Genomic DNA, 18105 nt, shown 5'->3' with positions numbered 1-18105 from the left:
GCTGTAGACATAAGATTTTTTTTCCCCAAAACAGAATAGTAGCATTTTCAAGACAATCTCAGTCCTGTCTAAAGCAAACAAATGTGCTTTAAGGATCCTAAATCTATGCAAGCTCACTCATCTAAAGTATACAGGGGCTTGGAAGCACTTGGGAGTGCTACTGATGCCTCTGGGCTTTTTAGAGGCATCTAAACAGAAGAGAATGTGGTGGTTTATCCTTATGTCCTGTGAGAGAATGAGATCCACCATACTTTCATGATACTTCTGTAGACTGACAGCAGTCCTGGAGGTGGCTGTGACTTGGATGTGGTGCTTCCTTGCCCTGAGAGAGGACAATGAGGGAGGACAACTGAGTGATCTGGGACAAGATGGATTTACTCTCCGCTGAACTCCACAGCTCTTGCTCGCACCCAGGGCGCTACAGACTCCTCATGAGCACCAAGAAAACTTCTTTCTTTCAGCCCCTCTGCTTCTGCCTGCGTGAGAAGCTGTGTACCAGGGAAGCACTGGCTGCCTGCAGATCGTGGAGGGCTCTCATTTCACCACCTGACACATAAAAGCAAAAAATAAAGAAGTCAGAAACATTATCACCATGGAACTGTTCTGGAAGAACTTCATCTGAGATTAAAACCAAACCAGGAGCATTTTCAGCATGGCAGGCATTTTCTTTAGCTTCCAGAAAAGAAAAACATGAGTCAACAAGCTAAAGAAATCTCAGAAACAGGTGGTGAGAGACACTGCATGGAGTTTCAGTATTTGTGCAGTTGCTCTGGTTCTTACATAGGCCTGTTTTAAATGAACCAAAATATCACTCTGTGTTTGGGGTTGACATATATATATTGTCTTACAGGCAATGGGCACCTACCATAGCTTTGCTGCAGTGATGCTTATTCATTTAATAAGACAGTCTCTTAAATCTCCTCTCTACAACTTTTAAGAAAATCAAAGTGGGACCAAATTAAGAAAAAACACAAAACCCACCACATTCTTTTTGGCTTAGTTTTTTTTGTTGTTGTTGTTGTTTTGGGTTGTTTTTTTTTTTTTTGGTTGGTTTTTTTGTTTGTTTGGTTGTTTTTTTTCTGGTTCTTCTGGACATCAAAGAGAACAAAATTAGGAAAATACTTGAGTCCAACTGCTTCTCTATCCCTCCTAATTGACCCTCACTCCTGCACAGGAACCTGTCTCTTTATCACTTTCAAGCTGCTTTAGCTAAATGGCTTCAGGATACAAGAGGTTAAAGCACCCTGCTGGGCAGAAATCTTTTACTTTAGAGGTCTAGCAGCCTTTCCCTTAATCTACAGAGTGGGGCTCTGATCATACAACAGCTAAAGTCATGAGCTTGTTAATGCTAAAATGACAGATGTTATAACAACAGGATATTTATTAAGTTTTCCATTACCCTGCTGGGTTGTCAGACCCCGATTTCTTTCTAAGACTGCTTTTTGGTTTTTAATAAAAAAAAGTTAACAGAAGTCTGTTTCCAGCCTTCAAACAAGAAGTCACGTGAAAGGAAAAAACTAAAAGGAAAACATTTATAAAGTCTCTGTCTCAGCTTGACTCCTACCAAAGGAGGAAGCAGTACTACTAATTCTATCTTTCTGCCTCCATTGTTATGGTATAGATTTGTTTTAAGAGTAGGTATAGTTTTAACCTTTTACCTAACACCATACAGGACTATATGAAAAATCAGAGTCCATGTGATTCCAAAGTCCTGGAGACTTTAGTATCAATTAATTATTTAGTGAAGCACTGCAAACTCTCTTTTGGTGGGTGTTTTTCCTCATTGCTAGATTAGAAAGCATCCAGCAGCCCTGCCTGGATGATACCTACATCTGTGATCAGTGCTGTGCTGGGAGGCAACAGCCCTGCCCAAGCAGGGCTTGGAAGTTACTGTGGAAAAAGCAGACAGCCTAGAAAAGCCACACGCACAAGGAAACAAGAAATAACCAGGTTTAAGCCATTGTTTTTACATAAATTTGGTTTCAAGACTCATTCATCAATTCTAAACTCAGTAACAGCATTAATCCCAGAGAAACTGGAGTGGCAGCCCAGAATCAGAGTTGTTACAGCACTGGTGGTGCCCTTTCCACCAGCCCATTGCTCCCTTTACACCAATGCCACACATGCTCTGGATGTGGAGGCCTTTCCTGTGAGACAGGGGAAGTTTCAGACATTGAGGGGTGAGCAGTGCTGTGCATACATTTGTTGGTAAATGGGTGTTCTGTGACAGGAGCTGCTCGGAGCACGGATTACCTGGCCTGCGTGTCCCACCTCATGGCAGTCATACCCTCACTTCTCCCATGTGCTGTGGCCCTAAAATTGGTGCAGCACAGCCAGCATCAGCCAGGAGCAATCCAGACCTCTCTGAGGAAGAGTGCTGGTTTTCCATCCCACAGGTTGGGTCAGTTTGCATCCAATCCAAGAGAGGATGGCTTCTTTCCTTAGAACAGCTGTAGTCCTGCTGGATGCTTCTTCAGATTTCTACAAGCCACCCCCACCTCTATTTCTGAGGTCATTCTTAAACTGTTTCCCCCAGTTTTGGGGGGTCTGAAGTTCATATGGAGATAAATGAGACCCCTCAGAAAACCACAGCTTCTACCATGGTCACATTTTTGAGTCTCGGCGAGTACTTTGTATTTCTTTAAGCACTATCTAGCAGAGTTTGAGGGATGAAAAGCATGCCAGAGGTCAGAGCTCTGCACATGCTATGAACAGAGAGCACTTTTCACCTGTCAGAGTTCCCAATACAAGGCAGGCTCTTATAATCTACTTATCAGAGATGAAAAGTGAGTTGGAAAATATGCTTTAAGGGGTCCTGTAACAATCATTACCATCCTATTCAATTTATTTAGTAAACATCTAGGACTTACCAAAAAGCACCTCAGTGAAATTTCAATGAATATTAAGTTTTCCTCCTGTGCCTATGAGTGGCTCTGCTTGGGGTTGGTCACAGATACAGAAAGTAAAAAAACCCAAAAAAAAACAAACAACAAACAATCAAACAAAATCAAAATCCAAGAGCCCAACTTTTCTTAACAAAGGCTTAAAGTGTTGAGAATTAATCTAGCCTTATCTTCAACACAGTATTCCGCATTTCTAGGTCTTTAATATCCTCCATCCAGCTCAACTTGGTTCAGAATCTTGCACTCCTACTGAGCACAGGAAAACAAGGTGTCATTGGTTCAGCCAGCCAGCATGTGGCCCCTTAAGGCATTGTCACAAGAAGATACCCTGAAGCCAATTTGGTTAAGACATCTCCTTAAAAAAGGATCTGTCAGAACAAAGTTCCTGTCAGAATCAAGTTGTTTGAAAAGTAGGAATGTCATGTTTGGGTAAAACCTCCAACAAACTCACACATTATTTAAAAGAAGGATCACATGTACTGGAAGGAGTAGCTGAATGATGTACAGTCCAGAATTGCAGCTATCATGATTTTCACTCCTCCCCTACCATACTTTAACTGGATAAATCAGTGCATAGGACAGGATCTAAGCTGGTATTTATGGAATAAAGTCACCATCACATCACCAGTATCTTGAAGGATTAGTTTTTCAGAATGCTATTTATAGTACAGGGCAAAATGCAACTCAGGAACAGATACATTTTCTTATGTATCACTTAAGCAACTTCTTCTTCATGAAGTTCAAGCAAATAGTTTTCCATCCCAATTTATTGCTGTGGTTCTTGTTTTCACAGTACATTCTACAGCTATTCAGAGCTCTGCAAAGTGGTGAAATACTCGTTAGTGGCAAGTGACCTGCTACCAAAATTGTGTGGTTAGCTTCACTTTTTATGAATTGACACTTCCTCTCTTTTTAGCTCATATTAAAGAAAAATAATATGTTAGCAAAAATTGGACAGGTTTTTGCAAATAGTTTATTTCTATGTTCTGTGGATTAGAAACGTGACAGAGAATAAGTAAATTCATTCAATGCTTTTTCAGGAAAATTAATTATTTAATTTGAAAATATTCTTAGTAATATTAAAAAATACTTTCATTTGAACTTTAAAAGCATTGAAATATTTCTGTTACCTAGAGGAGCTTTCAAACTTTCATCATCATCAAAATAAGTAAGCTGTATTAAAACATAGCTGGTTTCAGCAGCTGCAGACACACTGCACTGCATTAACCTCAAATTTGCAGTTTTAGGTTAAGGTTTAGAGATAAAGGGGAAGGGGAAGATGGCAGCAGTCCATCCTTGTTTATCTTGCTTTATTTTTGTCCTAGCCCAGACCAATGACTTGTTCTCTCCAAACCACTGTTTCGAAAGGGGAACTCTCACGTTGCCTAAGAGTCCTCCATATCTGACTTGACTTTAAGTCATTTGGAGAAATACTGCTCTTTCAGGATTTTAGCTACTGCCAGCAACAAACCCCCATGCAAAGACATTATTTTTGCCAAGCTGCAATCTCTTGCAGAGAGAGGCTACTCCTCATATGCTCAAGTGTGAAACTAAACTGCTGTTACCTGATTTTCTGCATCATTTCTCTAGCAGTGAGTGAGTTAAGCTTGGTACTTCACACTAACCTTTCCTGATGGAACGGCTGAGGCTGTGCTGGCTACCTTCTGTCTCAGAAAGATTAAGGTCTCAGCTTCAGCTGTGATCTGTTTAAACATGTTTTCCCATGTCTTTCACTAACTTGGATTTCCATGCACTCCAGGTGTAGGTCCCTCAGTAACAAGCTGTTAAGCACTGCAGAGCTACAGAGGAAAACCAAAGAAAACCACTACCCTCATTAAAGCAGCTGGAGGAGGGGGAAAATATAACCACTCCAAAATCAAAACCTACACACACTCCGTTGCTCATCTTTCTCCATTGATGCCATAGTTTCATTTGCTTCTTACTAACCAGAGTGACCACCATGGGAGAAGTGACCTGTCTTCTCGATACTATCAAAGATTAATGAAATTTTGGCAAAAATCTTGTAGATCAGATCTTCTATTCTTAAAGAATAAATCTAAAGAACTCCAGTGTCTGCCCTACTGTTTTTCCATGCCACATTAATTATTGCATGCATATGCAGTAATAGTAACTCGATTACTCTCTGGGAAGAGGACAGCAAATTAAGAGCATCACAGACAACTACTGCAGAAGTTGTAGACCTGAGTATCTCTCCAGCTTTCTGTAGAGAAACATTGTTTTGACATCACCTTGTTTTTGTAGATACTTTTAGAAAAGGCATACCACGTGCAGTAGAGTTCAAACTCTGGGTTCAATGGCACCTTTTTTTCAGAGCAGCACACAGTGTTGCAAGGCAATTGAGCTACACACTCTCCCAGTAGCTGTGTGGCTAAACTTCCTAGGGAATGGGAAAAGAGAAAAAAAAAAAAAAACCAAAACCATGCAAGTTTTCAATAAATATTACTGAGGTTTTCAATAACACAGAGAGCTTGGGTGATGCTCTGGGCTTTTCACATACGGCCCGTGATGTCACGCTGCGGCTGTGACGCCAGCGCAGCTCTGACACAGGAGCTCTGCCCACGCAGCTTGACTCAATAGTTAATTCTGCAGTTTTCCTACTCCTTCAGAAAAAGATAACTGGGACATTATGGTGCCAAGTGTCATTCCACTTCCAAGCTCAAGCATATGTACCAAACACCTTCTTTTTAGCAATAAATTGCCGACTTACTTGTCAGTGTCTCCACTGTGCTGCTGCCGCATGCAGGGAGGTTTTCGGCGAACTGGAAACACACCTACCAAGGCTGGGTAATAATTATTGTGATAATTAAACACAGTTCTTTCCTTTTTTCTTTTTGAACAGCAATGTGAAGAGAAAATCACTTCAAACTATCATGACACAGACACCTAAGACCTCTGCCAGTATGGATATTTAGGAAGAATTACTTGAGCCTAGATTTTATCTAGTACCTCAGCCAAATTCCTCCTAGCACTCAGCTGGAAGCATGCAGAATCAGCCCCATCCATTTGGGTCAGAACCTTCCTACATGCCCACAAAAGTACAAGTGAAAATAATCGCCCAGATTAAATTCACATAATCCCTTTCTCAAGGAAAAATGTGCTTGTCTGCAACTGACTGGAGGAGAGCCCAAGGCAGCACAGGGTAAAACAACGAAGTGAGTATCCAGTCAATGCTGTCTAATGAAAAAATCTTGAGGGCATAGCAATATGTGCAGCATTTATCTGTGGGAGTGTTGTTCACTCCTAAACTAGGGTATGAGCACCTAGCTCAGGTGAGCAGCAGTGACCCAGTTACCTGCAGACTCCCTGTGCTGTACTTGCTGCACCCTCAGCTACAGGGATCACACAGTAACATCAAACCAAGCAGTGAAGCTTGAATCCAGGTCTGCAGCAGGCCAGCAGCATCCACTTACACTCAGCAGACACACTCTGAAGCACAGAAGACTGGCAGCAAGTGAGTATCTCCCTCAGCTGAGGTCTTGCCTATACTGCAGAATGCAGTTGCCTATAGCACAGAATGCAACTGGAACACATGGGCCAACCCACAGCAAGCCTAATCCAAGAAATTAAGCCTAAAAAATTCACCCAGTGAGTCCAGGGGAAGATGAGGACAGGCTTCAGCCCAGGCCAGCAATGTAAGCACAAATGCAGGAAGCCCAGCAGGTTGCACATCCTGTTCCACAGCATCACCAGGGCTATTCTTAGCTGCAGGAGCTGGTGCAGGAGCAAAATGCTGGGAAGCCGACCAATACTGTAACTAGAAACAGAGCTTGGGTGATGGGGGTAGGGGATTGCTATTTGGTCTCAGCAATACTTTAAGGTTTGTGTTGTCAAAAAAAAAAAAAAAATTATAAACCAAACCACAAAAACATATAAATGCTAGCCAAAGTTTTAGTGGCAAGGCTTCCATGACAGGTTTGGGATGCTAGCAGAGATCAGCCTGAGAAGCTGCCTGCTGAAAGTGCTTGTCTGCCTGGAGTCAGATGCTCCCATCCCACCCTGCTCCTGTGGCATTAGCTCCTCCAATGGAAAAGCAGCAAGGAGTTGTTCTGGGAGCTAGATCTGGTGGTCCTTGTGGTCAGGCAACTATCTGGGGTAGAAGGTCTAGGAATTACATGGGGGAAGGTACCTGTAGCAAAAATAAGCTACAGATCTGAAGCTTCCCTTCCTACTAATTTAAAACCTCACACCAGCACTTCTCATAAAGGATGTTCATAGTAAGTTCAAATCACATAATGTCATGTAGAAGCAGCTTTGGAAAAGGCAAAACTCATGCAGTGCTTACAGCACAACCAAACATATCCTCCCACACACTTAACTAATAAGGTGGAATCACTTTTCCCTCTTGAAGCAGAAAAAGGAGCTCCAAAATGAACTCATCACTGGAAGCTTGTTAACAGCTCAAGGCAGGTATTGGTCACAATCCTGCCTTCCTCAGTATTAGTGCTGGCATCTGCAGTCAGTCCTTTTCTCCCAGAAAACTGTGCAAACTGTAGTGTTTCTGAATTGAAACAATTGAAGCTGAAAAGCACCAAAGCATCTTCTGCTCTAAAGCAGATTTCTTCCAAAGACATGGAAAGAGCAGAATAGAGTCCTATTAGGAAGCCTACCTTATTGACCCTTATGTCAGATATTTAACCACGGCCAGTTAACAGGTCAAGATGATTTTTTTTTATTCTTTTCAAAAGCTGTTTTCATTTGAGATAAAAAAATGCCTTTTGCATAATTAACCCTTAACAATACTAGAACTGAGCAACTATTCTTTTAATTGCACCTGGAACCCAGACAGTTGGAGGCCAGAACTTTAAAACCCATTTACTAACCTCCACCTCCTTTATTTGTGCTATTTTCCTCTCTTTTTGATGTTCTGGGAGATAGCGAATGTGTATTTCTACTAGTTAAATTCCTTCCTGGGAGCTGATCTGAGAAAGAAATCCCAACTAAATGTATTTGATAGTCAAAAGCTCCATTTATTTTCTCAGCACTTTAATACTTAAAAACAAAACAGAACAAAACAAAAGAAAAAAAAAGAACATTATTCTTTATATTAAAAGAAGGCAAAAAGAAGTATCATCAATGAACAAACTATGCCAATTATATTTTAACATTGTTCAGAAACAGGATCCAGGACATGAAAAAAAAAAAAAGTAGCCAAATTAATCCCATGTGCTTTTTGGAGACACACAGATGAAAGATATTTTTCAACTTTGTGGTTTTGCTTTTCAACTAGACAACACAGTGAGTGCAAAAAATATAAATGTGAGCCTGCTAAAACATGGTGCTGTACCTCACAGGCAGCTAACCACACAAAGCAAAGGTCACAAGGAATAATCAGACCTTCTGTTATCAGCAAAGCTACATTTGATTTGGAAAATTGTCAACTCTGGCTTTTGCTCAGGCAAATGGAGCATCCACCTCTTTCTGCCTAGCAGAGAAAGGAAAAGCCAAAGATACTGTGGACCTGAACCACTTAAAAGCATACCTAAAAAGGGTGTAACTGATGCTATGCTATGGAGCTAAAATAGTCACAGCATATTTATATGCTTTTAAAAATAGTTAGCAGTATTTCCCATTCCCTCCACGTGGAACTCGGAACATTTAGTTACAAAATTCACCCCCTCCATCCCTCCTGGTCTCCCCATAGCTGAAGAGATTAGAAAGCAGGGGGCAGGGGAAGGAGAATGGCAAGAATCTTTATCCCTCCTCCCCAAAGTCCACCAGGCAGTGTTTAATAAATTCAGATGGCCTGATTTCAGAAACTAACAATATCAGTTTAGCTAAACTTGCTAACAAGTCTTAGGACACTCAGTGGGTTTTTTTCCCTTTTTGGAGAATGGGGAAAAGGAACAGATTCTCAAATTACACAAAAATGACAGTATTTCTACAGCAAATTTAGAAACACCATAGCAATCTTGATTTTAATACATCAATAAAATCTAGGTACTTTTTTCTTTAAAAGCCAGGCTACACTGGCAGAAGCTTTGGACTCACTCCCACAAGCAATTCCTGGTTTGCAAGTAAGTACTCGTCAGCCTGATGAAACTATTTAAGAATACAGAAATTTTCAGGACTGAGCCCTTGCCATGACTTTTGGGGAGTCACAAGCTGGGGCCGGTTCTTTTACATAACTCTGTGTATGTCCATACCACACACTGCAATGTGGCAACTACAGTTATTACCAAAGCCCACACTGGGTGTTGAAAACAAATGAGCTACAATTATTAGGGTTTCCACAGAAACAATTTACTCTGCTAAAAAAGAAGACTGATGGTACTGTGGCTAGCCCACTGAGTGTCTGAATTAATTCTGCACCTCACCTTAGGTGCAGATATAATCTAGGAAGTGATTCTAAAATAGCATGTTCCTGGATGAGACATGTAGTAAAATATTTCATCCAGTGATGTTTGGTACATCTCTGACACATTTAATCAGAAGCCTGAACAATCTAGACACTGAAATACAAACTTACTTTTCCTTAAAATAAGTATTCCGTAATTGTTTTTATTTTAAAAATTCAGGAATGTGATACACAATACAATTAGCTCCCCACCACTGCAGTGTTCACTTACATGAGATTCACTAGTTGCATGCTTTGTGGAAAAAGAAATAAAATAAAGAGAGACTGTGCAGTGCTTTTGAATGCTTTCAGTATTCTAAAACTGTGATCTTCAGAACAAATCAGGTCTGTATAAACCCAGACAGATCAAGTTAAAAAAAAACCCCGAGCTGTTTCACAAGCTGGTGGGCTATGGTTGGGTCTCCAACAGCCAGAAGGGAGAAATTGTGTTCTGCTGCTGCAGAGCCACCACCTGACCTCACTCTGTGCTTTCAGGGAGTTTATCATCAAGGGCTAAGGAGAATAAAGGGCCCTGGTAACACCAGCCAGTGCTGCACGTGCGACAGGGCACATGACAGAGAGGCCACGCAGCTACCCCTCCTGCCCCCATCCTCATCACCATCATCACTGTCACCTCTCCATCCTGCCCTGATACTTAAAATAACGAGGGGGAGAGCTTTTTGTCTTTTTAATTAGCCATTGCCTGCAATGGACACAGAAATAGAAAAATATGACTTCTGGCAAAAAAAAGAAGAGATTTTAAATAGTTAAAAATGGAATTAGTGATTACAACTCCTTCTATTCAGATGCATTTACTGAGACTATTAACCAATGATGGTAACTGTTAGGACTTACCAGTTGCCCTCTTTTTATAAGAGCAACAGGAAAGAAGTAAATCAGACTTCACAGTGCTACCATGGTTAGATTTGTTGGTATTTTTTAAAATAAACTAAAGAACAGTAGTTCTACAGTGTGTTAGTGATATATGGCAGAACCAGAACCTCAACAATTCAACTAACAACTGAGACAAATTTTAAACTAGTGATGAAAATAATTAGTGAAAGTTTACCATAGAAAGCAAGGATACACATTTAAAAAAAATAGTACTTTGTTAATTTCAAAATTTACTCAGTTAATACTCTGTAGTATAGTAGCAGTGGTAGCATACTCAGCAAACGTAGTCTCATACAAGATCTCATTTAACAGTCAACTCTAGATCATATACAGGTAACAGAAAAGAGTTAAGATACGTCAGAAAAAACAAAAACATATATAAATACTATATTAACACATTTAAGTTAGTTTATGAGACTATACAACAAGCATAAACACAGAAAAAGGGGAGCAATGCTGGTGGCTGCGAAGCACCAACACCCCAAGCCAGCACAAAGCCGAGCCCACCTGTCCACAGCCCGCAGCTTCCTGCAGATGCATCTGAGCAGCCAAGAGGCAGAACCCCCGGCAGTGCTGTGCTGCAGCCCAGCAATGCAGCCTGCAATGGGGCTCCCTGGAAGCAGAGCCAGCACCTCCAGCTTCCCTGTGCTTTGGCACACAGCGCCCGGCCGGAGCGTGGCGTGAGACGGGGGCTGGTCTTGGCTCCGCAGACTGCACGGGCGATGCACAACACTGTAACCCACCCGTGGATAATCCAGAGTTGACTGCAATGCTCTGCTGAGAGCTTCGCTAAGACCACTGACATGACTTGGGCCAATCCAGGTCCGATGAGCAGCAGGACTACTTTTTGTGCTATTTAGGAGCAATTATGATGCAAGACACAAATTAGAAATGCAACCTAGGGAGATGTTCCGTATCTGGAGGCGAAGCTACATTCCCTTCACTAACAAAACATTCTTTTTAAAAAAATCTACATTTAAATACTGTTAAAAACCTGAAAACCACAGCACTGAAGAATTTTGTAAGGCCAAAACTATCCTCAGTTCCCTCTGGTTGTGCCTAGGTATTGCAATACATTTGTAGAAGTAGTAAATGCCAGGTAATCTAGTATCTTATCCTCTTTCCAGTGCCTTCCAGTAACAGATCTTAGAGCTCTTCACACAATAGTTAAGCCTCACAACACCCCTGTGAGGTAGGTATTATCCCCATTTGAAGACAGGGAAACTGAGGCAAAGTGTTTATCATGTCCAGAGTAATAGAGCAGAATGGAAGATCTGAGTTTTTTTCCAGTTTTGCACTCAGGAGCAATCCATTAATCACAAGACATTAGTTTCCATACATAACATGAGAGTAGATCAAAAGGGCCAGGGTTTTAGATTAGATTTCTTGTATGTTTTATCTTTCAGCTCTCCTCTGCCAAATTCACAGAGTCCACTGAGCAGTTTCCCCTTTCCTACGGTGTAAGTTGGCAGAACACTGTAACAGCTTCATTAGAGCCAGTTGTCAATTCACTGAGTCAAGATTTTAAACCATAGATTCAGATACTTGGGTAAGTGAAATTATGTGATACATAAACATCTCTAAGTGTGAAATACAGTGATCCCTGCACCACTTCCTCAAAAGTCAGTGGAGGGTTCCTGAGGACACAAGGGGGAACCAGGACTGAAGTCACTGCAACTGCCACTGCACAGACACACTCAGCTAGAAGTAAAATGCACCGTTATTTTTGGGGAGCTGCTGTCTGTGCTTGAAAGCAGGAGTTATACTGTCAGTGCTTGGCAGACCCTCCCCAACAGAGCACTTATTGACAGAATTAATTATTTTATCTTAGTAAACTCAGCATCAGCTAAATATTTATTCATAGCACTGTTGAGCCAAGGTTACTTTAAACCTCAAAGACTTTCATGAACAGACACAACTTAGAATTAAGGGAAAACAGCAGAAAATCCATAAAATGTAAAAGTCTGTGTTACTTTATCGACCAGTCTCATGTCTTGATCACAGAGCAGTATACAGTAGCTTGAACTGCCATTCTGACAGAAAAAAACCCTTTCACAACTGTTGTTTTCAATTACCTCACTACCTTACCAGAAGAAAAGGGGACAATTTCTTAAAATCACATGATGTTGTCTTTAAAATATGCTGTGCAATAAATTCACTAGAAAAGCTTTCACAATTTTTATTATTATTACATAGCTTTAAAAAAAATAATGTGAAACTGCAAAGTGGTTTCCAGTTTTTAGTAGTTATATCTTTTAAAAATGTTCTATGAACTTTGGTTTTCTTAGGGCTTCTAAATAAACAATATATTAAGATATCTACAAATCAAATATTAAAGGAAAAAGTAGGTCGAAGAAATCTGTAACACAAATTGAGCTCCTACATGCTTATCCCTCAAACAGCTTTTCACTGGAAAAAAGGATCTTAATTTGAAGCACAGCAAAAAGTGTCTCTGCTGAAATGCTGAAACTGGGTTTCCGAAGTGTTACAGCATGGATGCACTTTCTCTCTGTCTCAGTCAAACAAAGTCAACACAAACACTTTGTATCATGACAGTGACATTATATTCTTTAAAACAAGCATTCTATATTTAGCAATATGACAAGAACAAGGACTTCAGCAATTACACTATTTGGCAAAATTTCATCTCAAACGTCTGTCTCTTCCTCTTGCAACACAGCTGTTGACAAAGTCTCCACCACTCAGGTAGTACCCTTCAGGGAGTTACAAAGATGACTCAAATTGCTCGTTTTGATCGGTGTTCACCTCCAGCTTCACTGAAGGGATGGTCTCCGACTTAGTCCTCCTTGTTTTCGGAAATTCAATGACAACTTCTGAACAAGAAATACTAAGTGACGAGGATTTTTCTGTCTTCTTTGCAGTACTAGCTTCTCCTGCTCCGCAACACTGCTTCAAAGCACACTGAGTCCTGCAAGGAAACTCACATTTCCCTCTCCCTGACTCAGAGCCAACGCTGGCAAACTCAGGCTGAATGGTAGTTGCATGAATCCCTTCGTCGTGAAAGATCTCTTTGATGCGCTTGGCCACCATCATGTACGTGGAAGGGTCAGGACACTTGATGTGAGCAGTGCCAATGATCCTACTGCCTGCTAGCTGCCAAATGTGTAATTCATGGATTGCTTCCACTCCTTCGAGGGTACGTAACTTTGAGTTCAAAGAATGGACGTCTATTTGTTTGGGAACAGTCTGTAGAAGGATGAGGGCTGATTCCCTAAGTAACGGGTAAGTTGTGTAAAGGAGTATACAGACCATAATCAAACAGAGGACAGGATCTAAATACAGCAACCAGCAAGGACCAGCCGTCATAATGCTCTCTTGCCCTGACCCGACAGCTCTGCCAAGTGTTTGGGATAAAGTAGCATTTTCCATGCAATGATTATTGACACATGGATTAAAGCAAGGCCCATCTTCAGGACATGGATTCCACAAGCCATAAAAGAGCAAGGCATTCACTACCACAATTACTGAACCTAAGGCATCTCCAAAAACATGCAGGAAAACTCCACGCATGTTAAGTTGTGCACTAGAGTCTTCTTCAACTTCCTCTTCATCCAGAGGATAATGGCCAGCATTCCCATTCACTTGTACGTCACTCATGTCATCTTTCATATCACCTGACAAGAAAACAATAAAACAATTAAGCATGAGCTATAATACAACATGGCACTGTAATTCCTCATAAAATCATATCCAACAGTAAGCATAGCACACTGCGTATGAAACCAAAAAGCAACTCAACCCACACACTTAGCAACATCTTCTCTGGCTGAGGAAAATTCAGTTTACTCAATAAGTGATCTAAATAATCTGGAAGGCAACTGTTTCTACATGGAGATTTAAGACATAAAGTGGCAAAGAATGAAGATGACCACATTTTAATTATTCTACTGAAAAACTACTTTCACCTTTTCCAGCTGCATAACCATTTGCCTATTCACTGCTTGTTTCCTAAACAAAATGCAGAGCTAGAGAAGATATGTAAAAAAGCTGGTTTAAGTAGCTTAGTTAGGTACATTTGTTCCTTCTTTTGAAACACTGATAGACTGATCACATTGCTAAAATCCATCTTTAACCATAGGACTGCATTGCTATTTCATATTAAAATTTGAAGCTAGAAGCTCAAAAGCTGTATGATACAGCTGTGTAGTAGCTTCTTTTCAGGTTTACCAATGCCTTTTCAAGAGGCTTCTCAATTCAAGGAAAAGGAAGTTCTTCCAAGATGGTGCATGCAGTTAGCAGGACCATGAGATACAATCAGCTGAAATTTTAGGTCTAAAACGCATAATTTACCAGCAGAATTGACTACAGAGCAGTGTAAGTTATCACTGAAACTCTGAGGATATGAACTACTGTTATTTATATTTCAGAATAAATAAATATATAGTAAAATTATATTTTTATGCAAGTGACATATACTTTTGAGTGACATACAGCTCCTGATGTCCAAAGTAATTTGTCATGGACTGTAACTAAATTAACATTTTCATGTCCTCCTTTGTCACAACTGTCTGCAGTATTTACCACTCCAGCACAGTTAACCAGCTACATGGGAACACATCATTACAAAGAAGAATCCTTTCTGAACAGAAATCATCTTCCAGTGTTCAAATTGGAGAGAAGTGTACATGATTAACCTCCTGCTTTTCTTCAAAAGTTTTTTTTTGGCTACTTCCAGTGGTAAAGAAAAGCAACAGGCACTGGCCCCTGGCCCGACAAACTGAAACAAGGAGCTCTTACTGCTCCTTGAGGTTATTGAGTTCAGAGCTTTGTAAACATTAACACGTTAATAAGACGTGCAGCTTCTGCTGTTCTGCCCTTGTGGCTGCAATTCTGCAATTGCGGAGTGCGCACAAGTGCTCTCCTCTCTGAAGAGGGAGTGGGCTCCTACCGAGGCTGAGTTCCAAGCCCCAGCTCGTTGCCTCATCCAGTATGCTTCTGCCCTGAAGCTCCAGCTACATTTTCCACACTGCCTCTAAGAGTTATGGAACATGGGACCTGTAACTTTCCAGAGACGTAAATGAATTAGAGGGAAATATCTCGGGTTACAGAGTTCAGACCTCAAGGTCCACAATGAGAGCAAGGAAAGAGGAACGCTCTACTTTGTACCAAGTACTTGGAATAGTGGAGATCTGAAAGGTCAGTACAGCTGTCTATACAAGTGGGTAACATGAAACATAGTTCCAGAAAGCTCTTGAACTTTTTTTAAAGGCAAATGGTTAAAACATGCCCATTTGAAATACGCTCATTAAAATGTAACAATAAACTGATTATTTTGCATAAAGTGCATCCATAGAAATTCTTGTGCAGGACTAGCCACTAAGGCTATGCCTACTTTTCACTTCCGCCTCAGGAAATCAGGACTACCCCACTCTGTGATTTCCAGTGAAGGCACAGGATCACCTTTGCCATTATCTCTACATCTTACATCTTCTCCCAAGCCTCCAATCACCTTTACCTCCAACTTTTCCATAGGCAAACTATGAGTAGCTCCATCCATTACATAATCATGACAGGGCAATGAAGGAAATAGAAACTTATCTCAAAGTTTCACTGTGACCAAAATTACGTCCTATTACCACCTAAATACCCACAACAAATTATTTGCTCTTGCCAGAAGTGCATCCATGAGACATTCTAGACAAGTCAGCTCACAACAATATCCATTTTAATTCATGCTATACCTTTTTTCTCTAACTAGTCCAAAACTTGGCTAAAAGCACAACTTTTCACCATTAAATTAAATAATTCCCAAGCCAATGAGACTAAGGGTTAAGGTAATTTTACATTGTTTGAACCTAATTATTAGGATACATTTGCTGGAACTAAACCAACATTAAGAGCTTATTACATCGTCAAGAAGATGGTGTAGTGTATTTAGATGAACTTTCCTATCCTCTTGAAAAACCTGTCTTTCCAAAACCAACACAGAGTTGGAGAAACAGAAACTAAGTTTCTCAAATGTGTATTCGAACCTCTGAGCACAGAAAACCTGTTACTGTAGCAAAGTTCACTCTGACCAATTAAAGCTCCCTTTAAGCTAAAACAATGGTCTGCTGATGTCACCCTGAAACTGAAGAAGTTGGTTCCAAAGCCTGAAGTCCATTCCTTCTGGTGACAAGGATGCCCTAGGAACAGAGAAGCGGCAATCACACACACCTTTCACTCCGCTAGCACACAATACTTAGCTTTGACCAAGCAGCTTCAAAATCAACTATCCAGGCTTCTGGATCCACTAAAAACCAAAAAATTCCTACCTATGAAACAGTTTAACCACAATTGGGAAGATTTTTAAACGTACGCCTGTGCGCAGGTCAGTGGGAAGGTACATACTTTAGAAAGCTAAACAAAAATTATTCCCAAGACACCACACATGTGCCCTGACACCAGCATGCTCTACATTCCAGCTTCCACAGTTCTGACTGGCAATTTCCAAGACTTCTTCCTATTAATACCGATACTATGAAGAGACACAACATTATTGCAGTGGAATACGCTTCCGTGTGTTTGGTTTAGATGGAGAGTAGCTTCCCAGGTAACTGATAACTGACCCAATGGAGCAATCCAGCTGCCAGGACCAAGGCACTGAGCCGCACAGCCAGTTCGGATGGCATTAGGAGAGCGTCTTGTGACAGCTCGTGTGGCCAGGCAAGAAACGCTTGTCATGTGCCTTTCCTTGCAGAACCAAATTTTTCCCCAGGGCAAACTGCTTTATCCTGAGACTCTCTTACACTCTGACCTGTCTACAAGACAAACATGCAGCTTAGGGCATCCGAAGGAAAGGCGTGAGGAAGAGGTGCGACAGCCATGTGCCACAAGAGCTGCTAAGAAAGTTTCTCGCCTCTTTTCCAGGAGTGGGGACAGAATGGTCCTCACAGAGTCCTGACAGAGCCCGCACCAGGTGGGACCAGGACGGCCACGGCCCCACTCGGGGAAACGACCCCTCCCGCTTTTCTACGCGTGGATGGAGCAGCGGCGCTTCCCCGCGGGGCTTACCCAGCTTCTCCTGGCTGACTCCGTTGGAGCTGCTGCAGTTCTCCACCAAGGTGCTGGTCTCGTCGCGGTTCAGCGCAGCCTCCCCGTCCCCGGGAGGCTGCTCGGGCTTGGGGCCGCCGCGGGGGTGCTGCTGCCGGCCGCCGTGCGAGTGCCCGTGGCCGTGGGCGTGCCCGTGGCCCCCGACGCCGTGGTGGTTGAAGAGGCAGAGCCCCAGCAGGTTGATGATAAGCCCCGCCACCCCCACGGCGATGACCACCAGCGGCTGCTGGATCTCGTGGGGCTCCGTGAAGCGCTCGATGGCCTCCAGCAGGATGGTGAAGCAGAGGGCGGTGAGGAACACGGCGTTGACGAGGGCGCCCATCACCTCGGCCCGCACCCACCCGAACGTGTTCTTCTTGGTGGCGCGGGTGCGCTGGGCGAAGCGCACGGCCACCAGCGCCACGACCAAGGCCATCACGTCGGAGAGCATGTGGAAGGAGTCGGAGAGCATGGCCAGCGACGACGTGACGCGGCTCACCGCCACCTCCACCACGAAGAACAAGAAGGTGAGCGCCAGCATGCACAGCAGCCGCGCCCGCCGGTTCTGCCAGCACCGCGGCCCGCCCGGACCGTGAGCCGCCATCCCCCCGCACATCGCGGCTGCCCCGGCGGGGGCGCGAGGAGCGCGGCGGGCGGTCGGAGCCCCGAGCGCTCGGGCGGCCGCTCCGCTCCGCTCCCCCCGCGCCGCCGCCGCCGCCGCTCCCTCCGCAGGCGCCGGGCGAGCAAACTTTGCACCCGAGCCCCCTCACTCTTTTCACACGGAACCCGAGCGCCGCCTCGGACACGCCCCCGCCCGCGCCCCATTGGCCGGCGCGCCCCGCCCGCCCGGCCGTGCCCTCCCGCCCCCGCGCCCGGCCCCGCTCCCCATTGGCCAGCGCGCCCTCGCGACAGCGGCGCCCC

The 18105-nt window shown here is 42.9% G+C and overlaps 1 protein-coding gene across 2 annotated transcripts; it reads right to left on the bottom strand.

Annotated features, from left to right (window-relative positions):
• Positions 1-359: 359 nt before the first annotated feature.
• Positions 360-17800, bottom strand: SLC30A1 (solute carrier family 30 member 1). 2 transcript variants are annotated; one of them, XR_013339644.1, is made up of 3 exons: positions 17167-17800; positions 10660-13787; positions 360-546 (listed from the first exon to the last, which is right to left on the bottom strand). XR_013339644.1 is itself a non-coding variant. In XM_021547545.3 (2 exons), exons 1-2 carry the CDS (start codon positions 17798-17800, stop codon positions 12877-12879), a joined length of 1545 nt encoding a protein of 514 aa, XP_021403220.3. In that variant the 3' UTR covers positions 10363-12876. The 2 variants fall into 2 exon arrangements, 1 of the variants encoding a protein (XP_021403220.3); XM_021547545.3 differs by lacking the exon at positions 360-546 and having other exon boundaries at positions 10363-13787.
• Positions 17801-18105: the final 305 nt, after the last annotated feature.

This window comes from Lonchura striata, chromosome 3 (genome assembly GCF_046129695.1).
Source record: "Lonchura striata isolate bLonStr1 chromosome 3, bLonStr1.mat, whole genome shotgun sequence".
Lineage (NCBI taxonomy): Eukaryota > Metazoa > Chordata > Aves > Passeriformes > Estrildidae > Lonchura > Lonchura striata.
This window is presented reverse-complemented; position numbering and strand designations above follow the sequence as displayed.

Bases quoted from the DNA above. Each gene is read 5' to 3' on its own strand.
- SLC30A1 (XM_021547545.3), bottom strand. From the start codon at position 17,800: ATGTGCGGGGGGATGGCGGCTCACGGTCCGGGCGGGCCGCGGTGCTGG. The intron at 13,788-17,166 runs GTAAGCCCCGCG...TTTTCTTGTCAG, and splicing joins AGTCAGCCAGGAGAAGCTGG to GTGATATGAAAGATGACATG.